Source organism: Neurospora crassa, linkage group VII (assembly GCF_000182925.2).
Source record: "Neurospora crassa OR74A linkage group VII, whole genome shotgun sequence".
NCBI lineage: Eukaryota > Fungi > Ascomycota > Sordariomycetes > Sordariales > Sordariaceae > Neurospora > Neurospora crassa.
The window spans coordinates 3,568,723-3,588,750 of NC_026507.1; the positions used below are offsets into that span (position 1 = coordinate 3,568,723).

Genomic DNA, 20,028 nt, shown 5'->3' on the forward strand with positions numbered 1-20,028 from the left:
ACCTCGGCTCACCGTGATTCTACCACCAAACTGGTAGTCAACTGTGTAGATCCTAAATGACAGATAGCCAAAACTTGGTGTGATAGCAACTTCCATACCCCCTTGAACAGTTTACTATCATTTTCGGGGAATGGTGATGATGCTTCGTTCATTCCCTTTCTCCTATTCCCACCATATGTTGATGATTTGCCTAAATTACTTCAGTCAACTGAATTTGCCCCTGTCAAGTTCGTTGGTTTGGTACTTGTGGAGGGCTATTGACTACTTTTGGAGGTGGTATTCCTGGCCTTGACCGCTGTGAATGGAGTCAAGTTTTGGTAGTGTACATGAGTGTGGGACACCTGGTGGGACATGATCAACAGTTGTTCTTAGTCTGGTTTTGGCGTGGTGTGGACCAATAGCAGCGCCATAATCCCTACTTCTTTCCCTTGTCTCAAGACGTTGCAAGTCTTGCGTTAACAAACTGTTAAGCATTAATCTGTATATCTTCTATCCTCCTCTTGACGGCCGAAACCGATGTAATGATACCCGGGCGAAACCATATACGCTGCGTCTTTCCAACCACCTCCGGGCTACAACGAGAGAAAAATATTTAGTTTGTTCAAAGTTCCATGCTCCTCATAAGCCAAACGTGGAGACGAGGAACATCAGCACAGCGTCCTTCTTGCGGTGAAACCTGTATCAAGTATGTACTAATACTCGTCTTCATCCTCTTCGTCCTCCTCGTCCGCCATATCAATTATGAGCCCGCCTTCGTCATCTTCATCCTCGTCATCATCCTCACCCGATATCTCATTCCCCTCTTCGTCATCCTGGAAATCCGCATAGTTTCGCCCATCGTAATCATCCCCGCTAACACTGTTGTCGTCGTCGTCGTCGTCATTGTCGTTATCATCGTCTGAGTCCGGGATAGGGTTATTTCGGCGATGGAGTTCCAGCTTTTCTGCGAGAGTCAAAGGCTTGGCGGGGAGGTCTTCTTCGTCCGAGGAGTCGTCCGAGTCCGAGTCATCACTATCGCTCGTGGATGATCCGTTTTCTTCGTCCTCGTCCTCGTCATCATCTGTATCGGAAGCCGGGGGCCGTAATTGGCGACGGGATCTGATTTTCTTAGGCATCGTTACCTCCTCTTCTTCCTCTTCTTCTACGTCCTCCTCTTCCTCGTCTGACACGATCTTGTGACGATGCTTAGCTTTCTGCTTGCGTCGTCGCCTCACCATCTCTTCTTCTTCGTCTTCATCGTCATCCGAGATGACCACGTGGTCTTTGGGTCTTTCACCAGCCTTACTGCCCTCAGGACTTTTCTTTTTCTCTGTGGTCGACTCGTAGCCCATCTGCTCATCCTCATCCTCATCCTCATCCTCATCATCCGAAAGCACAACCGTGGCGCGGGCACGGCGTCGACTCTCATTGCTGATACGCGCTGCTTTCCTGGGTGGTCCATCGTGATTCTCTTCCTGTTCCGAATCCGATTCCAGAACCCGTTTTCTGCCGGAGCCCTTGGAGCGAGAGGGTCCAGCTCGGGGTGATGAAGTTGACTCATGATCCAGCGTCGAGGAATCTGACGGCTCCATGCTGGAGAAGCGAGCACTGTCGCTTGGACCGAGGTGAGGATGTTGATGGGCGTTGTGTCCAGAATGAGACGCATCATCGGAGTCGTCAAGGATTTCGATGGGGCCATTGTCAAAATTAGCTAAACGTGCTGCATGGAATGGCCCTTGTTCTTCTTCATCGCTCGAAGCTTCCTCCTCCTCTTGGTCGCTATCATCTGTCACGACGACAAGATCATCTCCACTTTCCGACCCCGTGCCCCCGTCCTCGCTGATTTCGGAATCATCGATCCCTGAGCTCTCATATTCATCGGGCTCCTCATTCACTGACTCGTCATCCAAATCATTGTCAGAGAAACTCCAGTCGGTGTTATCATTTTGTTTCTTGACGATCTTCTCAAAGCGCCGGAGGCCGGTTTCATAAGAGAAGCGTATGAGGGGTTGAAATATATTTTCTGTGTCGGTGCCTCCCTTCTGTGTGTAGTCCAGTGATCGAGAAACGAAATCGCCCAGACCTCCAGGAATGCTATTGTCGACAGCGAACTCGCGTGTCCTGGAGGGGTTGCGCCAGCAATACATGTACTCAGCATCCTCTCCAACGCCTGGCTCCTCTTCTTGGGTTCGCACAAAATAATGGCGATTCTCTCTGTTTGCGCACCAGCGCAGAAGCCTTGCCGGACAATCGGCATCGTCAATGACGCAGAACACCCTGCTCAACTGAGGGCAAAATTCCTTGAAGTATTGTTCGTATTCAGGCCGCTCCGATAACAGATAGGTATCAAGGCAGCGGCGTAGCTCGACGTCGAGCGCCAGGTTCCGAATTTGATCTGAAAAGCCTGGTATTGGCCAAAAGGGAGGGGGGGCTTTGCCGCCTAAAATCACGACGTCATTCTTGCAATCCCAACGGATCGTGTTTCGGCCTTTGCGGAAGGTGAGGACGTCGGGAAATTTCTTGAGCACATGCTCGCGGCTTTCTCGGTGAACAGCCGACATGACACGGGCGGGGGCCGTTTGCTGCTCGAGTATATGACTCTCCCAAACCTCCAGCGGATTGTTGGGCAGGTTAGCTAGTTGGAAGACCATACGGAACTCATAAACGCGTGACTTTGCCGTCAGGTCGGGGCAGAACATCTCCCAGATGCGCTGGCGTAGCTCATAAGGCAAGAGGGCAAACTTTGGGAAAGACTGGTGATGGTTGCGCCTGGCTTGGCGAGAGTTGGGGTATTCGTGGATGTGTTCGGCAAGGTCGTCATCGTCGTCGTCGTCGTCGTCATCGTCTTCATCCTCGCTTGAGTGGGACTCACTTGCTTCGAGGTCGAGCATCGACGCCAGAAGCTGGATACCCCTACTGTTACGTGTCAAGACTTCTGAGGAAAAGACCTCATCGCTGGAGTCATCCGAGTCCGAAGAGGCTTCCGAATTGGACGCCAAGTCAGAGCCGGAGTCGGACCCGGACTCGCTGTCGTTGCTCGCGTCCGAATTGTGTTTGTCTTGGTCCAGGTGATGATCTTGATGGTCGGACTCATCTGACGAGGAGTCGGTGGCCATTTTGAATAGGCCAGCCGGTTGAATTGTAATAGCACGTATTGTGTGTTGTCTTTGTTCTTCGCGTAGATATCCTGGATGTTGTTGTGGACTGTGAAGACTGAAGCTGTGGAGAGAGTGTGTGCTTGTTGATAGTATAGGTGTAGAGGTAACCCCAAGGTATGGATGGAAACGCGTGCAGCAGTGGACTCGTCAAGGTGGGGCTCCCTTTAGATCTGCCGGAAAGCTTAAAATCCCAGGGAACGGAGCCTGCCGAGGGATTGGTAGGGGTCACTCACACTAAAATACAGTGAATGTATCGAGTTCTGCCGGGAGGTGCACGGTTACACTCGGCCGCCGAGGACAGTGCGTTTACACCACTGCCCTGGAGAAGGTGCTACTGGAGCTCCCGACCTGAGTTCATGGGAACCTTGATAGCAGGCACTTTAAAAGTTCCTATCTTTCCTCTTGAGTGTCAAGTTCTGAAAACAGACGATATGCCTAGAGGTAGCGTATATTCAAATATGGACTTCACGTCACTGGTATATAGGTCTCTAAGCAGGAATCCATAAGACATCTCAAATCTACACCTCTCTCCCATCTCAGGCAAGGGATGATGGGCTACTTCATCCCCAGGTGTAACTGTATCCTCGGAGGGAAACTGAAGCATCAAAGGGCCTAAACTAGGTACTCAGCACAAGGTGGCATCTGATCCAATGCTCCTGCTGATCTTCCTGTCACCATAAGCCTTCCATAGGAAAGCCCTTCCTAAACCTCTTACGTCACTTGCCTGGCCGAGAACTCGTGTTCTACAAAGGCGTAACGCAGTGTTCATGATCCGCCACTTAGATGTCCGGAGTGGTATCTTCATCCCCTCAACGACGGGACTTTGCTGTGGACCGCACTGGGGTGTGTATACTCCTGGGTGTTTTTCCCCGACGTGGAAGATGCTCTGAACATTGGTTGACAACCTGCGAGGCCAGTACAGAAAACCCAAAAGTACGCATCCTCTTCGCAGAGGCCGTCAGGCAATGTATAACTCCTCTAGGGCATCATTCCGCGTCATACCACCGCAGCTTGCGAGGCAAGGATCGATGGGATGATCAGGATCCAAAGGCAGATAGATTGTAGGTAGCCATGGACTTCTACCCACAAAAGAAGAATCCATTCATAGGTTCTCCTTAGGTCCACCTGCCGCCCCCGCGCCCTCCCCAGCTCCTCTTTGTCCAGCCAGACCACCAGGCGGCATCCTAATCCCCAACGCCGCCATCCTCGCCGCCACGGCAGCTGCCCCACCACCGCCGCCGCCAGGCCCCCTACCGGCACCACCTGGATGCGGCGCCGACGTCGCCTCATCCACTTTGCTCTTCTGCAGCGAGAACGCCGGCGCGATCCAGTCGCCACAGCTACATCTAAACCCTTGCCATGTGTACCTCCCCACGGACGCCAGACACTTTTGGTTCGGACACGTTAGTCTGCCCTCCAGCTCGCCCTGCTCCAGCGTCGGGCGCATCCACGACAGGGCCTCGACAAAGTAATGTCCGCAGTCCCTTTCTTTGTTTCCTTTCCCCTGGTGGTGCGGGACAATAAACGGCTTCGTCGCCAGTGTTCTTCGACACTTTTTGCATCTTAGACTTAGCGACGCCGCACCACCACCCGCCTCCGCCTCTTTGTTGTTGTTCTCAGAAGCAAGCTTAGCTGCCTCCTCATCCTCGAACCGGATCCAGTCTGGCACCCGGCCAATCCTTGTCGCGTCCTCCACCTCGCGCTTGTACAGCCACCGCTGGTAGGCAGGGTGGTTCTCGACCGCGTCGTCTCCTGACTCGAGGGGACAGCCCATGGTCCACCATAGCTCTAGCTGCTCCATGAACCCGTCGTTGGGCTCGGCAATGGGTCGGGTCTGTCGTACCCAGTTGATGGCCTGCGTGACGGCGCGGCGCGCGGGCGTAGAAGGGTCGGACCGCCCGAAGCGGTGCGGGTGTTTCCAGAGGAGGTAGGCGACGATGGCGGAGACGGAGCGAGATTTGCCCATGGCGCAGTGGACTAGGACGGCGCCGGGTTTTGTTTGTTGTTGTTGTGATGTTATGGTGGTGGTGGTGATGGGTGGCGCGGCGGTTATGGCATCGGCGTCGTGCGCTGTCTCGTCGTCGCCGTTGATCTTTGCACTCGCGCTCGCGGGTGTAGGTACTACTACTGGCGCATTATCCCCTCCGAATGCTATCGAAGCTGCTTCGTCACCGTACAACCCGCGCTCGATAAAGCGGACCATCTTGGGGAAGTGAACCAAAATATCGGCCTCCTCCACGTCGTCAATGTCGATGCTAAGATGTTGGACATTGCGAAACGCGGGGTCGGCAGGGAGGGTGTAGTTGATGACAGATAGGATGTGCGTGATCTTGTTTTCTTCGATTAAGCGGGCGCGGTTGACACCGAAGATGCTGTTCTCGTAAAACAACTGTGTCAGTTCATTTCCCTTCTCGCGAGTAAAACCAAAGAAAAGCAAGGCAAGCTCTATTGCGACAGGAGGATGGGATGGATGGACAGAGAGTCCGGACGGAGATGGTCGCGTGCGACTTACTTACCCTCCTACGAAGAGGTCTTCGCGCCCATTGATGCGATTTAGCGCCATTGCGACCGGTCTCTCCGGGCAGTCACTTTGGGATATTTCGAAGGGCTTTGGGGTTCTGTTCGATTTGGCGCTACCAAAGAATCCAGCACGTCAAGTTTGTGAAGCAATCGCAAGGCGGGTTGCTCGTCCAGCTTCTGTCGCGTATCTGTAAATTTCGAAATTATTTGTTGCCCCTCATCGCTGCGGGATTCCCGAAATGGGTTGGTTACCGTGGATACGAGCCATGTACCATTACGTACATGGAGAGCTACAGTACATGGAACGGCGTACCGTACAGTGAGCGTATTGAATACGTGGTTCCTGCCAAGTGAAAGTATGTATTTGTCGTCCGTATCTTACCATCACACGGTATTGTACCCTTGACTCGGCATGAACGGGCAAACATACTCTGACCGTTTTATGCATCCAGTACCGTACGATTGTTTACCTATCGCGAACCTTGGTCATTCAATCTCCGTCCGATATAGGCGTTGCATGCTCGGGCATGGGCAGGGCAGTTGTACCCCCAGTACCATCATGCGGGTACCTTGGATTGTCCATGTGTGCTGACACAAAATGTGACAAACAGAAACCCTGGGTGTCAGAGGACGACGGATAACAGAGGGGATGGCCCAGGGCAAAGGACAAACAAAAGCGACCGACTGCCCTGCACGAATCAAGCAACCAACCAACCCCCCAATTTTGTAAAATCCATCACAGACATTTTTGGTAGGGCTGTGGCAGTGGGGTAACCTGACGGCGCCCGCTTCCTTGTAGGGCTGAAAAGACATGCAAGTTGTCTCACATTCCGCCCACAACAAACAGACAACAATGTAGAGGTACCCAACCGCCGCCTGAAAGAGCATCCATCTGATAGTAGCAAAATAGTCATTCCAGACCGTATCATAGTCCATTCTTCCTCCAAATCACTCATATTGACATTATCACATTTCGCTACTACAAGTCTGCTCTCCGACTGCTACTATTCAGCCGCTGCCGCTATCAACTCTCCCATAAAAGTACATCGGTTGCTGCTCCTGACCATGACCACACCAAAGACGATGTGTCAACTTTTGCCTGCGCCTTCAGAGATATGTCCCGCACGCAACGCCGCAACCCTACAGCTGAAAATTTCACACCCAAACTCCGATAAAAATCCTCAATCCCGTAAATGCTCCAATTAGATGACGTCCTTTCCCTCCACGGCCCCTTGTGCCGCATGATCTTTGAACTCATACCGCTCTGCATGTCGATATCTGACCTGACCAACATGTCACAGCCATAAATGATACCATCCATCACCCCCAACCGTTGCCTCTCCAAATAGCAAGGCCCAGTTGCTTCGTTGTATCCAAAATCACCACATATTGCTTTCCCGCTTCAACGAGGGACTGCTGGTCCTTCGTCCATCATGCAAGCGTTTTCAAGCATATTGGTCCATTTCCCACTCGTACCGGCATGACTGTGTTTGAGGTGTTGCCGGAAGTGGTCTGCGCGGAAGAACTTCTTGCTGGCATTGCACTCGCGGAACTTGTGCACGTCCTGTAGATGCCGGATACGGTCCTCCCAATCTTGCTCACTAGCAAAGATGCCTGCAGCATTACGTCCAGTACGGGCAAATTCCTCACCACAATAACCACACGTATCAGCCTCGCCTGGCCTCGTGCTACTGTCGTGGAATGCACGATCGTATGTCTGAAGTGCTGAGCATGACCAGCTATGACGACGGACGTGCAGGGAGTTCTGATGGCGTTCCGCCTCGTTCTTGTTCTTGAACCGGTTCCCGCAAAACGAGCATCCGTACTGTTTCTCTGCTTCGTGTAGCCTGGTGGAAAAAGTGTCTGGGTTAGTAACGTGCGTCGCTGCGCGGAAATGATGCAAAACCTACTTCAAGTCCTCTTCCGTGTCGAACTTCTTGGGCTTTTTCGGGCAGCATTCGCACATGTATGGGCCCTTGAGCTTAGCCGCTACGATATTGCTAGCATTTTTCGGAATCTCGGCAAGTTTCCTCGAAATCCCAAGCGTCCTATTGGACTGGTCAACCGATCTTTGCGTATAGTCACCCGAAATCCTAGGATGCGGCGACTGTGCCGCACCTGTCCGGCTGATCGACGATCTTGGTGAAGCGGTGAGGCTGATGGGTGTGGCATACGGGCTCCCATTACCCATCACGTCTGTCGGCGACACCCCGCCAGGAGATACACCGTTGGGAGACAAACGGCCAAGCGAACTGTTACTTGCTATGCTGCTAGCAGTCAGATTGCCAATATAACTTCCGCTGCGACTAGCAGCCGACAAGCTAGAGACAGACCCTTGTGAAACGACAGTCAGCCTCGGGGTAGGCGATCCCCTGTTCAGGCCTGACGTGTCACTACATCTATCAATTGGCGTGGGCGAGGCCGGCCGCTTCTGACCGGATTGATAGTAGCTTCTGTCTCCGCCCATGTCTCTCCCCGCATGGTACAGCTGCGATGGCGAATAGTGTGATGGCCCACTCTTGTGTCCTCGCTGCCAAGACCCGCTCTCTGTTTCTCTTTCGTTTTCCCTCTGCCTTTCCCTCCACGGATCTTCGATCTTCAGAGTCCGCATGCGTGTCGTCTCCTCCATTGGAAAGTCATTGTCCTCGTCGTCTTCGGTATTCAGAAAGCCGTCATCCAGCATCAACGTGCTCTTTGTCCTGCGCGCCCTCAGTGGCGGCGCACGGTTGAAACCGCTGTTGTCGAACCCGTCAGTAGGGCGAAACCCGACAATAGCTGGGCTTGGTTGTCCTGTTTGAGAAAACGGGCTGGGAAGCGGAGATGCCGTAGTGGGCGAGGAGGCAAACCCCGATGTGAAAAGCCCTGGCTTTGACCGGTGTGGGAGGGAAAGCTGTGGCAGACTGGCGTGGCTGGGGCGAGAGCTATGTACGTCGTTCAAGGAGTTACTGAGTCCGCCGCTTTTGTTTAACCTGTTCAACATGGTCTGGTCGATCGCCGCGGTACTGGGACGAAACCCTTTCATGGCGTGGAGGCCGAAGGAAGACGATAACTGCGATGATCTAGGAAGAGTCACGGACAAGTTAGTTTCGAGGCAATGGCAAACGACGATCGTGGAAAAGCAAAGGAATCGCAGTACCTGACACTATCAAAACTCTGATAGCCCTCGTCATGGGGGTTTTCGTGTTTGTTCGGAAGCGCTCGCCGTTCAAATTTGAATGATTCGCTCTCAAGACTGTTGGGACCGTCATTGCGCATGAAGTCGGAGTCTCTGTAGTGCTGTACATTCGGATCGACGGGACCATCGACAGGGGCAAGTCGTGGAGGAGGTAGCGGAGGAGGCGCATTGATCCCGTTCCCTTCTGAGCCGTGGATCGCCATAGGGGTCGAAGCGGTCGAAGGTGAGAGATTATCGTTTAGTGGGATGCCAAAGGGACGACTCGCAAAGTGCTCCCGAAAGCCACCATCGCGGCTTGATATAGAAGGAAGGGGCCCATCGTCAAAATCCCTCGCGGCGCTGGTATAACGGGGCTGCGTCTGCATTGGTACTGCCCGTGCTGCCATGGCAAATGGCAGAGGATACGCGCAACTATGCACAGGGACTGCTGATGCCACAACCGGGAAGCTGGAGTACGAGGCGATGTAGCCGTGTCGTTGCCACCGTTAAATACGAGCCAGCTCGAGCCAAGGCAAGGCAAGAGAATGCAAGGCAACTGCAGATGCGGCTGTAATGCGGAAAGACAAGCCGTATAAATCCAATGTGACGTTTCGCGAATCGAAGGTCTCAGCCCTGGACCAGACAGGCGCGCGGTACAATGACAAGTGTTTGGCCAAGAAAGAGGCGTTGTTGGAATTGGATCGGTGTTGCCGATGCAGCTGGTGTTGAACGGGATATGCGTTATGTAGCGGGGCGATTGGGTTTCCCGACAAATACACTTCAGTTGGTGCGGTAGAATGCAAGAAGAATCGGATCGCCTTTGGGTGTGGAAGACAGGACTGGATTGAGGATGATGACAAAACAGACCAGGAAAACCAACTCCACCTCGTCGAGACAGCCGGTGGGTGTAGCTAACAGGGTGCTTGGTGATACATATATAGGTGGTTATAGTCCGGGTGGTGGGCGGACTGGCAGGCCCTGGGGACCGTCGTCGTCGGCTCCGTAATGCCAAGCACGACAGGTACCTCGTTTGGGGTTGCGTGCTTCTGAATGGTGGACGCCCTGAGGTCCTGGACCTTGTATGAATATGTCGGCAGAGCGTGACTGTAGGGTTCCAGGTTGGCGGCGGCGGCCAAGACAAGACACCAGACAGTACTCGAACGAATGCGCAAGGTACGGTCGGTACAGGCAGTTACAGTAGTTGACACTGCAGGTTTATTGCGCGCTTGACTTCAGTTATCCCGCACCTCAGGCGGCTGGAGACACAACCAAAGCGGTGCCGTGGTGGTGGTGGTCTGTCTGAGGCGATGGACGACTGAACGAACTCTGGACTGGACTGGAGCGGGAGGACGACTGGCGACGGGAGGATTCAATTGGGCTGGAGGGGGGGATTTAGGCCATAGAAAAAGATTTGGCGGAGACGAGTTTCCGGTGGAAGAGGCCCGAGGCCATAAAGAGGAAGGAAGTCGGATTACGGAGAGGCTGTGGATACCTCTGGGGACGGTTCCAGTCGCCGTTGCTGGCAGCTGCTTCTGGTTGGCTAGTCGTCCTTGCCCCTGGGGACCGTTCCAGCTGGCCTGCCAGGGGAGCTAAGGGTCGATACAGCGTGTATGTATTACGCGGTATTATCCGGAATGCATTAGCGTAAGGCAGGTATTCACGTGTAATGCCTTTGGACAGAGTTGGTAGCGGAATCGGCAAGTTTTAAGTGTGGATTCTGGGGACATGGTACTTGGTGTAGAGCCAAAAGTACAATGACCTGTTCGTTTACTTAGTGTAGTTGTCTGACGATATGGCCGCGTTACCCGACTGCTTGGGACGGTGAAGCAATTGCCAAGTTGCACATACATCTGTACAATAACAATCGAATAGGTAGGCATGTCAAGGACTCAACTCAAGGTCAGGATTTGTCGTGCGTGAGGCCCAGACAGTCAAGCATGGACATGATACCTTGGCCAGAATCAGAGGCCGAAACGAGGGGAAAGGAAGGGGGTAGTAGGTAGGAGGGGACTACTGTCTCTGAACCTTGAATCATCCTCCCCATTCAACTCATCCATTCCCCGCACGCAATGAAAGAGAGATGCAGACTGATGAGTGCAGAGGCGTATCTGCGCACCCTTGACGCGGGCATTCCCACGCTTTGGTTTCTGCCGCAAACTGAAGTCCAAACCCCGGTTGGCTCTGTCTGCACCTTTCAGCCCTGGACAGGAGTGTCCAACGTAACATTACAGGGTTTCCATCTGTTAGCGCCTTCCCAGCGTAACATCCAAGCACTCCCTTTTCCGCGCCATTTTCCTTCGGTTCGCTGGTCGCACCTGCTCCACTCTTGCACTCGCTACGGCATCAGTTCCACAGGAAAATGGATCCCGCACGCCCTAAGAGGCTCGCACAGTGATACTTACCCCCGCCATGTATGCGAAATACACATCTCACGTTCAAAGTACCGCTTGCCCTACTAGGTGGTCCCGTCTCTTTACCCCCTGATACGTTTACAATTAGCCGTGCGATTCTGTAAAGAAGCCATTCATTCTGTTATCTGATCAGGTAGGGGAACAGAAACTTGGGCGAACGGAAAAGGTTCCGGTCCCTTTTTCATGTCCATCTTTTTGCATTGCACTAGTGTACAGCCTCAGCGATCGGCGGTCTGAAGAGAAAAGATGGAATGATTTTTGCTGTTAGGGCTGTCGTTGATCCAATCATCTTTGTCTTGTTGATTCAGCGTTGTCGCTTGGCTGAGAGTTGGCAGTATGTACCACGGTTACGGTTCGATTTCCTTCCACTTGAACGGTACATGTGTACTGTACGTGTAAGGGAATGCTTTTCCACTTCTGTGGTAACGTAAACCTGGCGGCCTATCTCGATGGCAGCCTCAACCGTTTTGTCCACGGAGTTCTCCGCTGCTGTCTCTTAATACCAGATCTGCTGATTAATGTGCATTACTTACCTACCCTCCGCAACAACCGAACTTGCAACTGGAGTATGGCCGACGAACAGCTTTCCCAATTGAATTTTCTAACCCCCAGATCGTGGTCAAGCTGGCTTCTGCCACCGCCATCGACTCCAGCCTCGCCATGGTCGAAAGCCAAGCATCGAGTCCACAACCCACATTCTGTGTCTCATGGTCTACAGTCACATGAGGATGAGACTAAAGCTGATCGACACACAAGCGCCGGAGAAATGAAACGCCAACAGCGCAATTCAGTCGCTCGCTGGATGCCAAAGGACAAAGGGTTTCACAGCTGTCTGGTCCTCGTTCGGTTCACCGACATAGCCGGCCGATCTTGAGGAGGGTCGGCACTGGCAGGGCTGGCCTTGGCAGACTGAAATTGGGCACCTTAAAAGGCTCCCGCCCGCCTCCGCAATGAGCCGTCGACGCTTGATGGCTTCCCGTTTATGCGCGGAAGCAACGGCCTAGCTGCCTGCGTGGATGACATGCTGACCAACGCTTCATTGTACCGTCCTTCTCCGTGTCCGTATGTAACCGGTGGCCCGACTCGACCGGCTCTCGGGCGTAAAGCGGATCACTCGGGATCGTCGGTTTGACCCGCCAACGCGCAGTTATGGCGTGTCCTTATTCCCGGTGTTTACACTAGACACGATGGTATCATGGAAATCAAGATTTCTACACTACACGGTAAAGGCATGTAGATCGGCACTGGAGGCGCTTTGCATGAAGAATCCCCGACATGGTCAAAGGTGGAAATGACGGGAGTCAAGTTTGATACCACAACGTCCAGCCTTACCGGGCTGCCTGCCTGTTTGGCTTAGGTTGCCCGTTGGACCCCTTTTTCGGCGTTTTGGGGCGCAGCCTTTCCCGTCAACGTCACGGTCGAGATTTATGCCCCTGTAGGGCAGATGATGACAATCGGCCAGTTGCAGGTTTTGCAGGGCTTGTGTTGCAATGCGGTTCCTAAACAAGAAAAGAAAAGAAAATAAAAGAAGAAGAAAAGAAAATCTTTTCCAAGACTTCGGAGGGTTCACCAACCAAGCAAATTGCATAAAGGCCGATGGCTTCTCCCCACCACCAGCCGATCTTATAACCGTACACTTACAATCATTTTGGTCCGCCCTACCTAATAACCAGGAACACTCTGACGTGGGATGGGAGGCCTCTTCTGGTTCAAAACCTTTCTTTGACGTTAATGAACGTCGATCGTGTGTGCGTCTTCAAGGCATGATGCACAATACCTACCTAACAAGTTTTCTCCTGAGCCTAGTTCTTGTGTGAATAATCCATGACGCTTTCTGTACTCGGATCCCAGCTATAGATTACATATGCTGACCTTCGAGTCTCAGCCCTATAAGGTGTGCCATCCATCATCTCAACCTCGGCCGTTGGTGCTGCTGCTGGTCACGGCATACACTAGGTGGTAGATACTTGCAGCTTACATTGGAAGCCTGGACGTCCAACACCTTGCTCCGTGGTCCCATTTCCACACTTATTCCCGAGAGCCTGAAAAGGCGTAATGCGGGCCCTGTCAGGCCTGGGCACACATGGACACTGAAGCGAAGGCTTTCTCCGAGGAACGCGGGGTTCGCCGTTGGAAAATCTTTTCAAGTTACTTGACTTTTTCCAGCGGCTGTGGTACCACACAAAGTTCCATTCGCATATGTCCAACCAGGAACACTTCACACCCTCTATGAGGTGGTGAATGTCATGCAACAAACAACCTAGTCACAATGGGCATGCTACGTTTTGAGAGCTGTTATTGTTGCGTGCCTTGGATTATTCAAAGACTTGATGCAACATGAACCACAAGGTGAAGAAAGCATGGAGGTGATCAAGATGTCTGGTAGGTAACGTCCAAAAGTCCGCGATGAGCACAAAACAACCTACGTACTTCGAAGTTGCCGGAGGCGGCAGCAAAGTCCTCTGCAGAGACACTGATGGATGAGACCCAAGGTGTCACCTCCAGCGCATGATGTTACATGTTGGCAGACGTCCTTGCTACTAAAGCTGAGATGTTTTTTTTCGGTTTCTTTTTTCGACCTATCTCTTTGTTTCTACCTTCGCTCATTATATATTGTCATTTATGTGTATAGGGCGTACGGCGCCGTTGAATCTCTTTTCAAAACTGGATCTATCATACGGTCTAGTACATAGATCGGGGAAAGGACCTGCATGCCCCTGCCGAAGCGCCACCATAACAGAGTTACCTCTAGCGGGACCACTTAAGACGACTGGGTAGCAAGTTCCAACATGCGGGTGACTCGCAGCGGATGGCGGCGGTATTCAATCCATCGCCAGGGACTTTACTCTTGTTTTTTTTTTTTTTTCCTTTCAAGGTTGCTGCAGTTCTGGCCAACCTCGACACTCACGACACGACCAATTATTGACATCGGGCAAAATGCAGTGCCGATTTGCTTGATACTTTGTGCCTGTGCTATGTGCCATGCACGCAATCTCGACATCGGACCTTATAAGCCCGACTATCATCAGCCTCTGGAGTGTTGTGTCCCTTATTATCACTATAAAGTTCTTCATGTATGCCCGTTGTCGTCGCTGTGTCAAATCATTCCAGCTCAACAAGCGCGCTCTATACCTATGTCGCCGCTAACCTGCCGAGCCGATGACGCCAGTTAACCGCTGTTAATTACCACCTCGATATGCGCTGCTTTGATTTCCGTCTGACACAAATGAAACACCCCGAGCGGTTGCCATCAAGGCGGTGGCAGTTGACTCTATGCTGTGTCACCTTCCTATATAGAGGTGGTCATGCGAGATGTCGGATGGAATAGTGTTTAGTCGGTAAGCGTCGAAGGGGAAGTATTTATTTCCTTGCCTTCCACTTGTTGTCACCCCTCGCTGGGATCATACCCCGAAGTTCTCACTCAGGCACCGGCTCTTGCGGTATGTGGCGCATGAAATGCCGAACTAGTACAGTGTGTGTGGCCAACCAATCAATGCGGGGGTAGTGTATCACATTCGTTTCCATCTTTTCTCACTTTTCCCTCACGGCGTCTAGCACCTTGAAGGATATTAAACACGCCCTTTCTCTTATTACTTACATAGATTCCAACTGCTCCTTACAGTCACGCGAGGAGGTAGTGCAGTGACTTGTGAGAGAGGGGTCTGTGACTCCATGATCCTTTCCTTTCTCCACGATATCCATGATATGCCGCCATCTCCAAGGCGCATTGCACACCGGGATGTTCCTGGTTCAAGTCAGCGACCTTGATGTTGTGTTCGTCAGCGCTGTTGCGCTAGCAGTGTGGGGTGGGAAATATAGTCTGCGCAAAAAAAGAATAGCTAGGTACCCTTCGGCTAGAACAGGGCAAGGCTAACATAAGCTTGATGAAGCTATTGATAATATATTACAGATTCTTGCCTAGCGTGGATCGTCAAGGTTACGCACTAGCAATAAGGTTCCAGGTGACTTCGGACGTAGCTCCGTGTCTTCTGACCGCCGCCGCCGCCGCCGGGCCCGGGCACCTCTACGACGGGGGAATCCACAGAGACAGAAACGATGGATGCTGCACTGTGAGAAAGACGGCTTGACGGAACTCCCAGCCCCGTCGCGCTATTCGAAGCTGTCCTCCTTTGTCTTGATGAAAATGAAAAGGGCCAAAACATGGCTCTGTGAAGAGAGGCTCCTACCTCTAGCTTTTCCCCTTTGCCTCACAGGGCGATTACTGAGGGATACATACAAGATGACCAACGGGAGAGCATCCATTCCAAACAAGCGGGAAATACTATACCAGCCGGCCCCAGTGGGTTGTAACTGAATATTCACACGAAACTAGAGGTAACATACCGTTAATACATACAAGCATACCGTTGGCAAGTACAGGGGGCCGTACGCTTCGAACAAACGGTGTAATACCCGCCAAGTACTAAGCGTCACTCTCATTTCCGGTCACCCACCAGACAGATCAGCCTTACAGTTAGCGGTACGTAAGGAATTTGATAAGGATCATAGGGCTATGGACAGGGAACGGAAGGTTCAATCCCGGGAAATGATGTCTTGCTGCGGAATGAGAGCGGAACTGAATGCGGCTCTCATCCCAGTATTACACCGACGTGTTCGTCGCAAGATGAGATGAACTTATACACCAAATACTACCTACCTATGTATATCTCTACGCGATACTGGTATACATACGCGGATTACAGCATTGGTTGTTGCGACGCATAATTTCGAAGTGCTCATTGGTCGTTGTCAGCCAGCGGAGCACCGTCCGCGCCATCGGAACTCGGAACACACTACGAACTGCCACGGGGTCCCAAAGCAAAGCCGGGCGGGCATCATTCGGGGTCCCGTCAAAAAGGAACAGGTCACCGAGCGAGCACCCTAGGCCTAGGAGGTCGCCTACAGGACACTATCGTGCGTCGGCTGGATCTCGCGTTCGACAAAAGCTAGATCGACAAAGGACGATCTTATCTCTCGGGAATTGGCCCGGGGGCTCTCAAATGGGTATTACATAGCAACAAACTCTTTAGTGACCCTATAGGGGTGCGTCGCGTGACTTGATTGACCTTGGTTCGAACAAAAGCCGAAAGAAAGATGGTGGCGTACCAGCTCTACCTACACTAGGTACAATTTCTTACAGACCGCCTCTTCGGCCCCCCCTCCCCCGAGAGGGGATAAGTTCATTTCAGTTCCCCATGAGCCGAGAAACATCTCGACGCTTCCTTCCCATCCAGCGGCACTGTGGCAGTGGCAGCAACAGCAGTCGATGCATGAAACCCTTTTTGTCCTTTTCAGCCTTGACAAATGTCTTCCTTCCAGGGCGAGAAGCCGTGCCGCAAGAAAAAGCATGGCATCTCTGCATGTAATCACTTTGATCTGTCTGGGAATTTGGAATTCCTTGTGATGGCGGGAACGATGCCGTGCATCAATCAACTTGGAAGAAGATGAGGCTGAAAAGCAGGATGATCGTGTCTTTCATCTCCTCCGTAACCACTGACTGCATTGCGCAAGCACCCGGTCCAACCCTTTCTGGTGTCTAGTGTATACTGAAGAACTGTGAGGGTAATTCTTTACTTTGCGTTGACTTCACCCTCCACACACACACACACACACACACACACACACACACACACACACACGATTCATCTCGTCCTAGCTGTCCATTTCCCATGCCTCGCCAGCGAGTTGTGTAATTGCTTGGCTCATTAGCTGCTCGCCATCGCTGCGACCCAAGGAACCCCCACCCACCACCACCTGAAGCCAATGGACCTAGAAACCCCCTCAAACCCCTCCAGGAGGGAGTGCATCTCCAGGAAGAAATCAACAGACCCCGAAGCACTTAGAGCACTTCCTCGGGTATGGGCCATTGCAGCCAAACAAGGATCATCATAGAAAAGAGAGATCACTTGCTCGCACGATCCGACTGCCGATCGCACGCACGCACGCTGCCAGCCGCCTCTGTCAGCACCTTCTTTTGCTTAGCCTATCATGTCTAATTCAGACGTTGTAACATCACCATGCAACACCACTCCCCGGCCATGCATGGATGGGAGCCGCCCTCCCTCCCCATGTAACTTACTAACTAACTAACTCTCTCTTGTTGGTCTCTCTCTCTCTTCTGCGCCGACAACCAATAAGTCCGGAGGCCGCAAATTATTCGTTACCACTCAGTGGTGTAAATTCTTGATACGAGTGGGAAAAGATAGGTAGGTAGGTATCCAGGGGAAAATCTCGTATGGGCTTCGTAAGCTTCATACATAGCCCCCCATCCCATCCCATCTTGCTGCTGCGATGCTACAGTACCGTGCAAACTGAAAGCCGACAAGATCATCATTATCGTCGTCAGAACGTTCAGGTTGTCAAGTGTGGCTGTGTTCAGCAGGGCAGGGGAGGGCGGCTCTCGCCGTCGTCAATCCAAGGCAGCAAAAAGCCGAGATATAGTATAGAGTGGTAAGTAGGTAGGCAAGGCAGGGTGGCAATCGGACCGGTAGTGTAGTGTAGTGTAGTGTAGTGTAGTGGTATCAGACCTTGGTAGGCTGTGAATGAGCTGGTTGGTGGTTGGGTGGTGATGATGATGATAATGGTGCTTCAAACAAAGTGCCTAACAAGGCGGCTGCCCGGCCGTGATGCAGATGTTACCGGCGGGATAACATACCTAAGGTACCTACATACATACCTGGGTATGTAGGAGGCGGTTACATGGTGGTTAGTTGGCGCAAACAGTTGGCGTTACAAAACCATGTCTTGAGTGCCTGCTTAAGTTGGAACTGGGAAATTGTATGGTCCGTTTAGCCTCTCAACACCCCAGCGCCATCCATCATCATTCTATGGATACTACAGTACCCCTGACTGGCGGCGACGACTCCCCCAAAATCAGCCCAGTTGCAATTCATGTGCTGCTCACAAGCAGCGAACATGGAAAATCCCCTCGTGTCGTGCACGTGGATGGACCCCCGAATGATGCGTTCGTTAGCTCTTCTTTTGCGCTGTAGTGTAGAAAAGGAGGTTGAAAGAGAGACCTGAGAAACGCCATGTTTCTTTTCTTCTTTTTTGCTGACTCCCGAGCCTACACGTGTACACTACAATGGATAGAGCCGCAAGTGTACCAGCTCCACTTGGGGTGACCCCTCGATCGGGAGTTCCTTCCGCGGGTAGGTTGTGAAGCCGGGGGGGCGTTAAGTTCCCAACGGTTATTTTACTTTACACGTTGTATCGAGATGGATTCATGGAACAGCCGGGCAGCCCACGAGGGAGCCATGCCGCCCATCCATCCATTCATCTATCCACTTGGTCATTTTCTCCCGCACCATCCGTCGGCTTCGTCTCATCTCACCTTCCTGATTCCTGTTTCACCGGTCTCTAGTGCCCCCTTCCTTCTTTTCCCTCCAGCGGTACGGACGCATCGGCAATCCCATATCTGCCTTGGCGTAGTGAGAAAAAAGGGGAAGCTGTGAGGGAGCTGGAGAAAGCTTCATGATGCCGTAAACCGAGATAGGTACTCGCAAGTTCGTCACTTGTTGGGTAAAGTGATCACAGAACATCAATTTCGTCCTCCTTCGGCCCAAATAGCACCAGTATCTGTATGGCTTCAACATCCTGCCCGGTTTGTGATGATGATGCCGATGACAATGGACGAGGGACTGAGGTGAAACACCGGACCAGTCCACTCTGATGAAGATCGAGGTTTCAAGCGTAGGCGAGCCCGTGATAGGGGAACAATGGGTGGAAATATCGTCCAGGGCACCTACCAACTCACTGACTCTCACGAAAGCCAAGTGCTACATGTTCTTCCGATGGAGATGGTGTCGTAGGTTTTTCCACGCACTGCCTTGTTGTCTGTCCCTAAAAGTAGTGTGTCGACTGGACAGCTTGCTTTCCATCGAAGTCGAAATTCGTTGCTTCTTCTACATGGTTTGTATTTCGGTTGGCAGGGGGGGGCGTAACGATGAAAGTTACAAACGAAGTCGCTGTAAGTTTCCTTGTAACGACGGTACATAAGCGGTCCGTTTGGTATCTTACAAGACTCATGAAACGTTCCACGCAGCATTGATACGGTACAAACTGCGTGTTTTTCGGCCGACCCTCGGATGCCCGTTGAAATCCACGCAGACCACGGTACCTCGCGATTGGCCTGTCGTAAGCACCGAATCCACATTAAGGCCGTTACTTTCGTTTCATTGGCTGGCCTTATACCTGCCTCCCTCGTAGGGCTGGTTCACATGAAGGTTCTGTTCCGTTGTCTGCCCTGGTTGTTGGCGGTGAGCGGTTGTGGAGATTTTTGATTTTTTTTCATTTGGAGGAATCCCGGGCATGCTCCCATAAATCAGTTCAGGCTACCTTCTTGCATTGATGCTGTACCACGCTGCTGTACTAGTTTACATGGAACCCGGATGACTGAGTGTTGGCAGGAAGAACATGGTGAAATTTCCAGCGGTGTGTATTACGCGTAAAGTACTTACCTACAGTACTACTTGGACGGTGCGGAAGTGCTCCGACGGACCCCCTTACTCAGCACCACCACCACCCAAACCCGGAACAAGGCATCGTGGTCCATGTTGTTACATCGATGCTTTGAACCAGGCGCTAGTTCGAGATGGCTACATATCTGCTCCACCAATTGCCACGACGACGACGCCGGCGGTGATGAAGAACAACAACCTAACACACCGATTCCGGACCCGGACTTGATGCCAAGGTTGCAAGCGTGAACATGGGCATATTGGCAGTAGTTCAGTCATGACTTTGAAGTTAAGTACCAGAGGGGGAAAGAGGACTTGGCAGTACTGTAAGCATGAACTAACACCAC

At 52.2% G+C, this 20,028-nt stretch overlaps 3 protein-coding genes across 3 annotated transcripts; all 3 read right to left on the bottom strand.

Moving 5' to 3' along the window:
- Positions 1–443: 443 nt before the first annotated feature.
- On the bottom strand, positions 444–3,300 carry NCU08157 (hypothetical protein). The gene has a single exon (XM_954556.3). The coding sequence runs from the start codon at positions 3,093–3,095 to the stop codon at positions 693–695; it is 2,403 nt and encodes an 800-aa protein (XP_959649.1). The 5' UTR covers positions 3,096–3,300; the 3' UTR covers positions 444–692.
- A 238-nt stretch (positions 3,301–3,538) lies between these two features.
- Positions 3,539–5,828, bottom strand: NCU08158 (dual specificity phosphatase). Its single transcript, XM_954557.2, has 2 exons — positions 5,654–5,828; positions 3,539–5,509 (listed from the first exon to the last, which is right to left on the bottom strand). Exons 1-2 carry the CDS (start codon positions 5,698–5,700, stop codon positions 4,240–4,242), a joined length of 1,317 nt encoding a protein of 438 aa, XP_959650.1. The 5' UTR covers positions 5,701–5,828; the 3' UTR covers positions 3,539–4,239.
- Positions 5,829–6,594: 766 nt separating this feature from the next.
- On the bottom strand, positions 6,595–10,208 carry NCU08159 (hypothetical protein). The gene is made up of 3 exons (XM_954558.3): positions 8,794–10,208; positions 7,568–8,716; positions 6,595–7,504 (listed from the first exon to the last, which is right to left on the bottom strand). The coding sequence occupies exons 1-3, from the start codon at positions 9,216–9,218 to the stop codon at positions 7,060–7,062; spliced, it is 2,019 nt and encodes a 672-aa protein (XP_959651.3). The 5' UTR covers positions 9,219–10,208; the 3' UTR covers positions 6,595–7,059.
- Positions 10,209–20,028: the final 9,820 nt, after the last annotated feature.

Bases quoted from the DNA above. Each gene is read 5' to 3' on its own strand.
- NCU08157 (XM_954556.3), bottom strand. From the start codon at position 3,095: ATGGCCACCGACTCCTCGTCAGATGAGTCCGACCATCAAGATCATCAC.
- NCU08158 (XM_954557.2), bottom strand. From the start codon at position 5,700: ATGGCGCTAAATCGCATCAATGGGCGCGAAGACCTCTTCGTAGGAGG. The intron at 5,510-5,653 runs GTAAGTAAGTCG...TTACGAGAACAG, and splicing joins GAAGACCTCTTCGTAGGAGG to CATCTTCGGTGTCAACCGCG.
- NCU08159 (XM_954558.3), bottom strand. From the start codon at position 9,218: ATGGCAGCACGGGCAGTACCAATGCAGACGCAGCCCCGTTATACCAGC. The intron at 8,717-8,793 runs GTACTGCGATTC...GACTCTTCCTAG, and splicing joins CAGAGTTTTGATAGTGTCAG to ATCATCGCAGTTATCGTCTT. The intron at 7,505-7,567 runs GTAGGTTTTGCA...TTTTTCCACCAG, and splicing joins GACACGGAAGAGGACTTGAA to GCTACACGAAGCAGAGAAAC.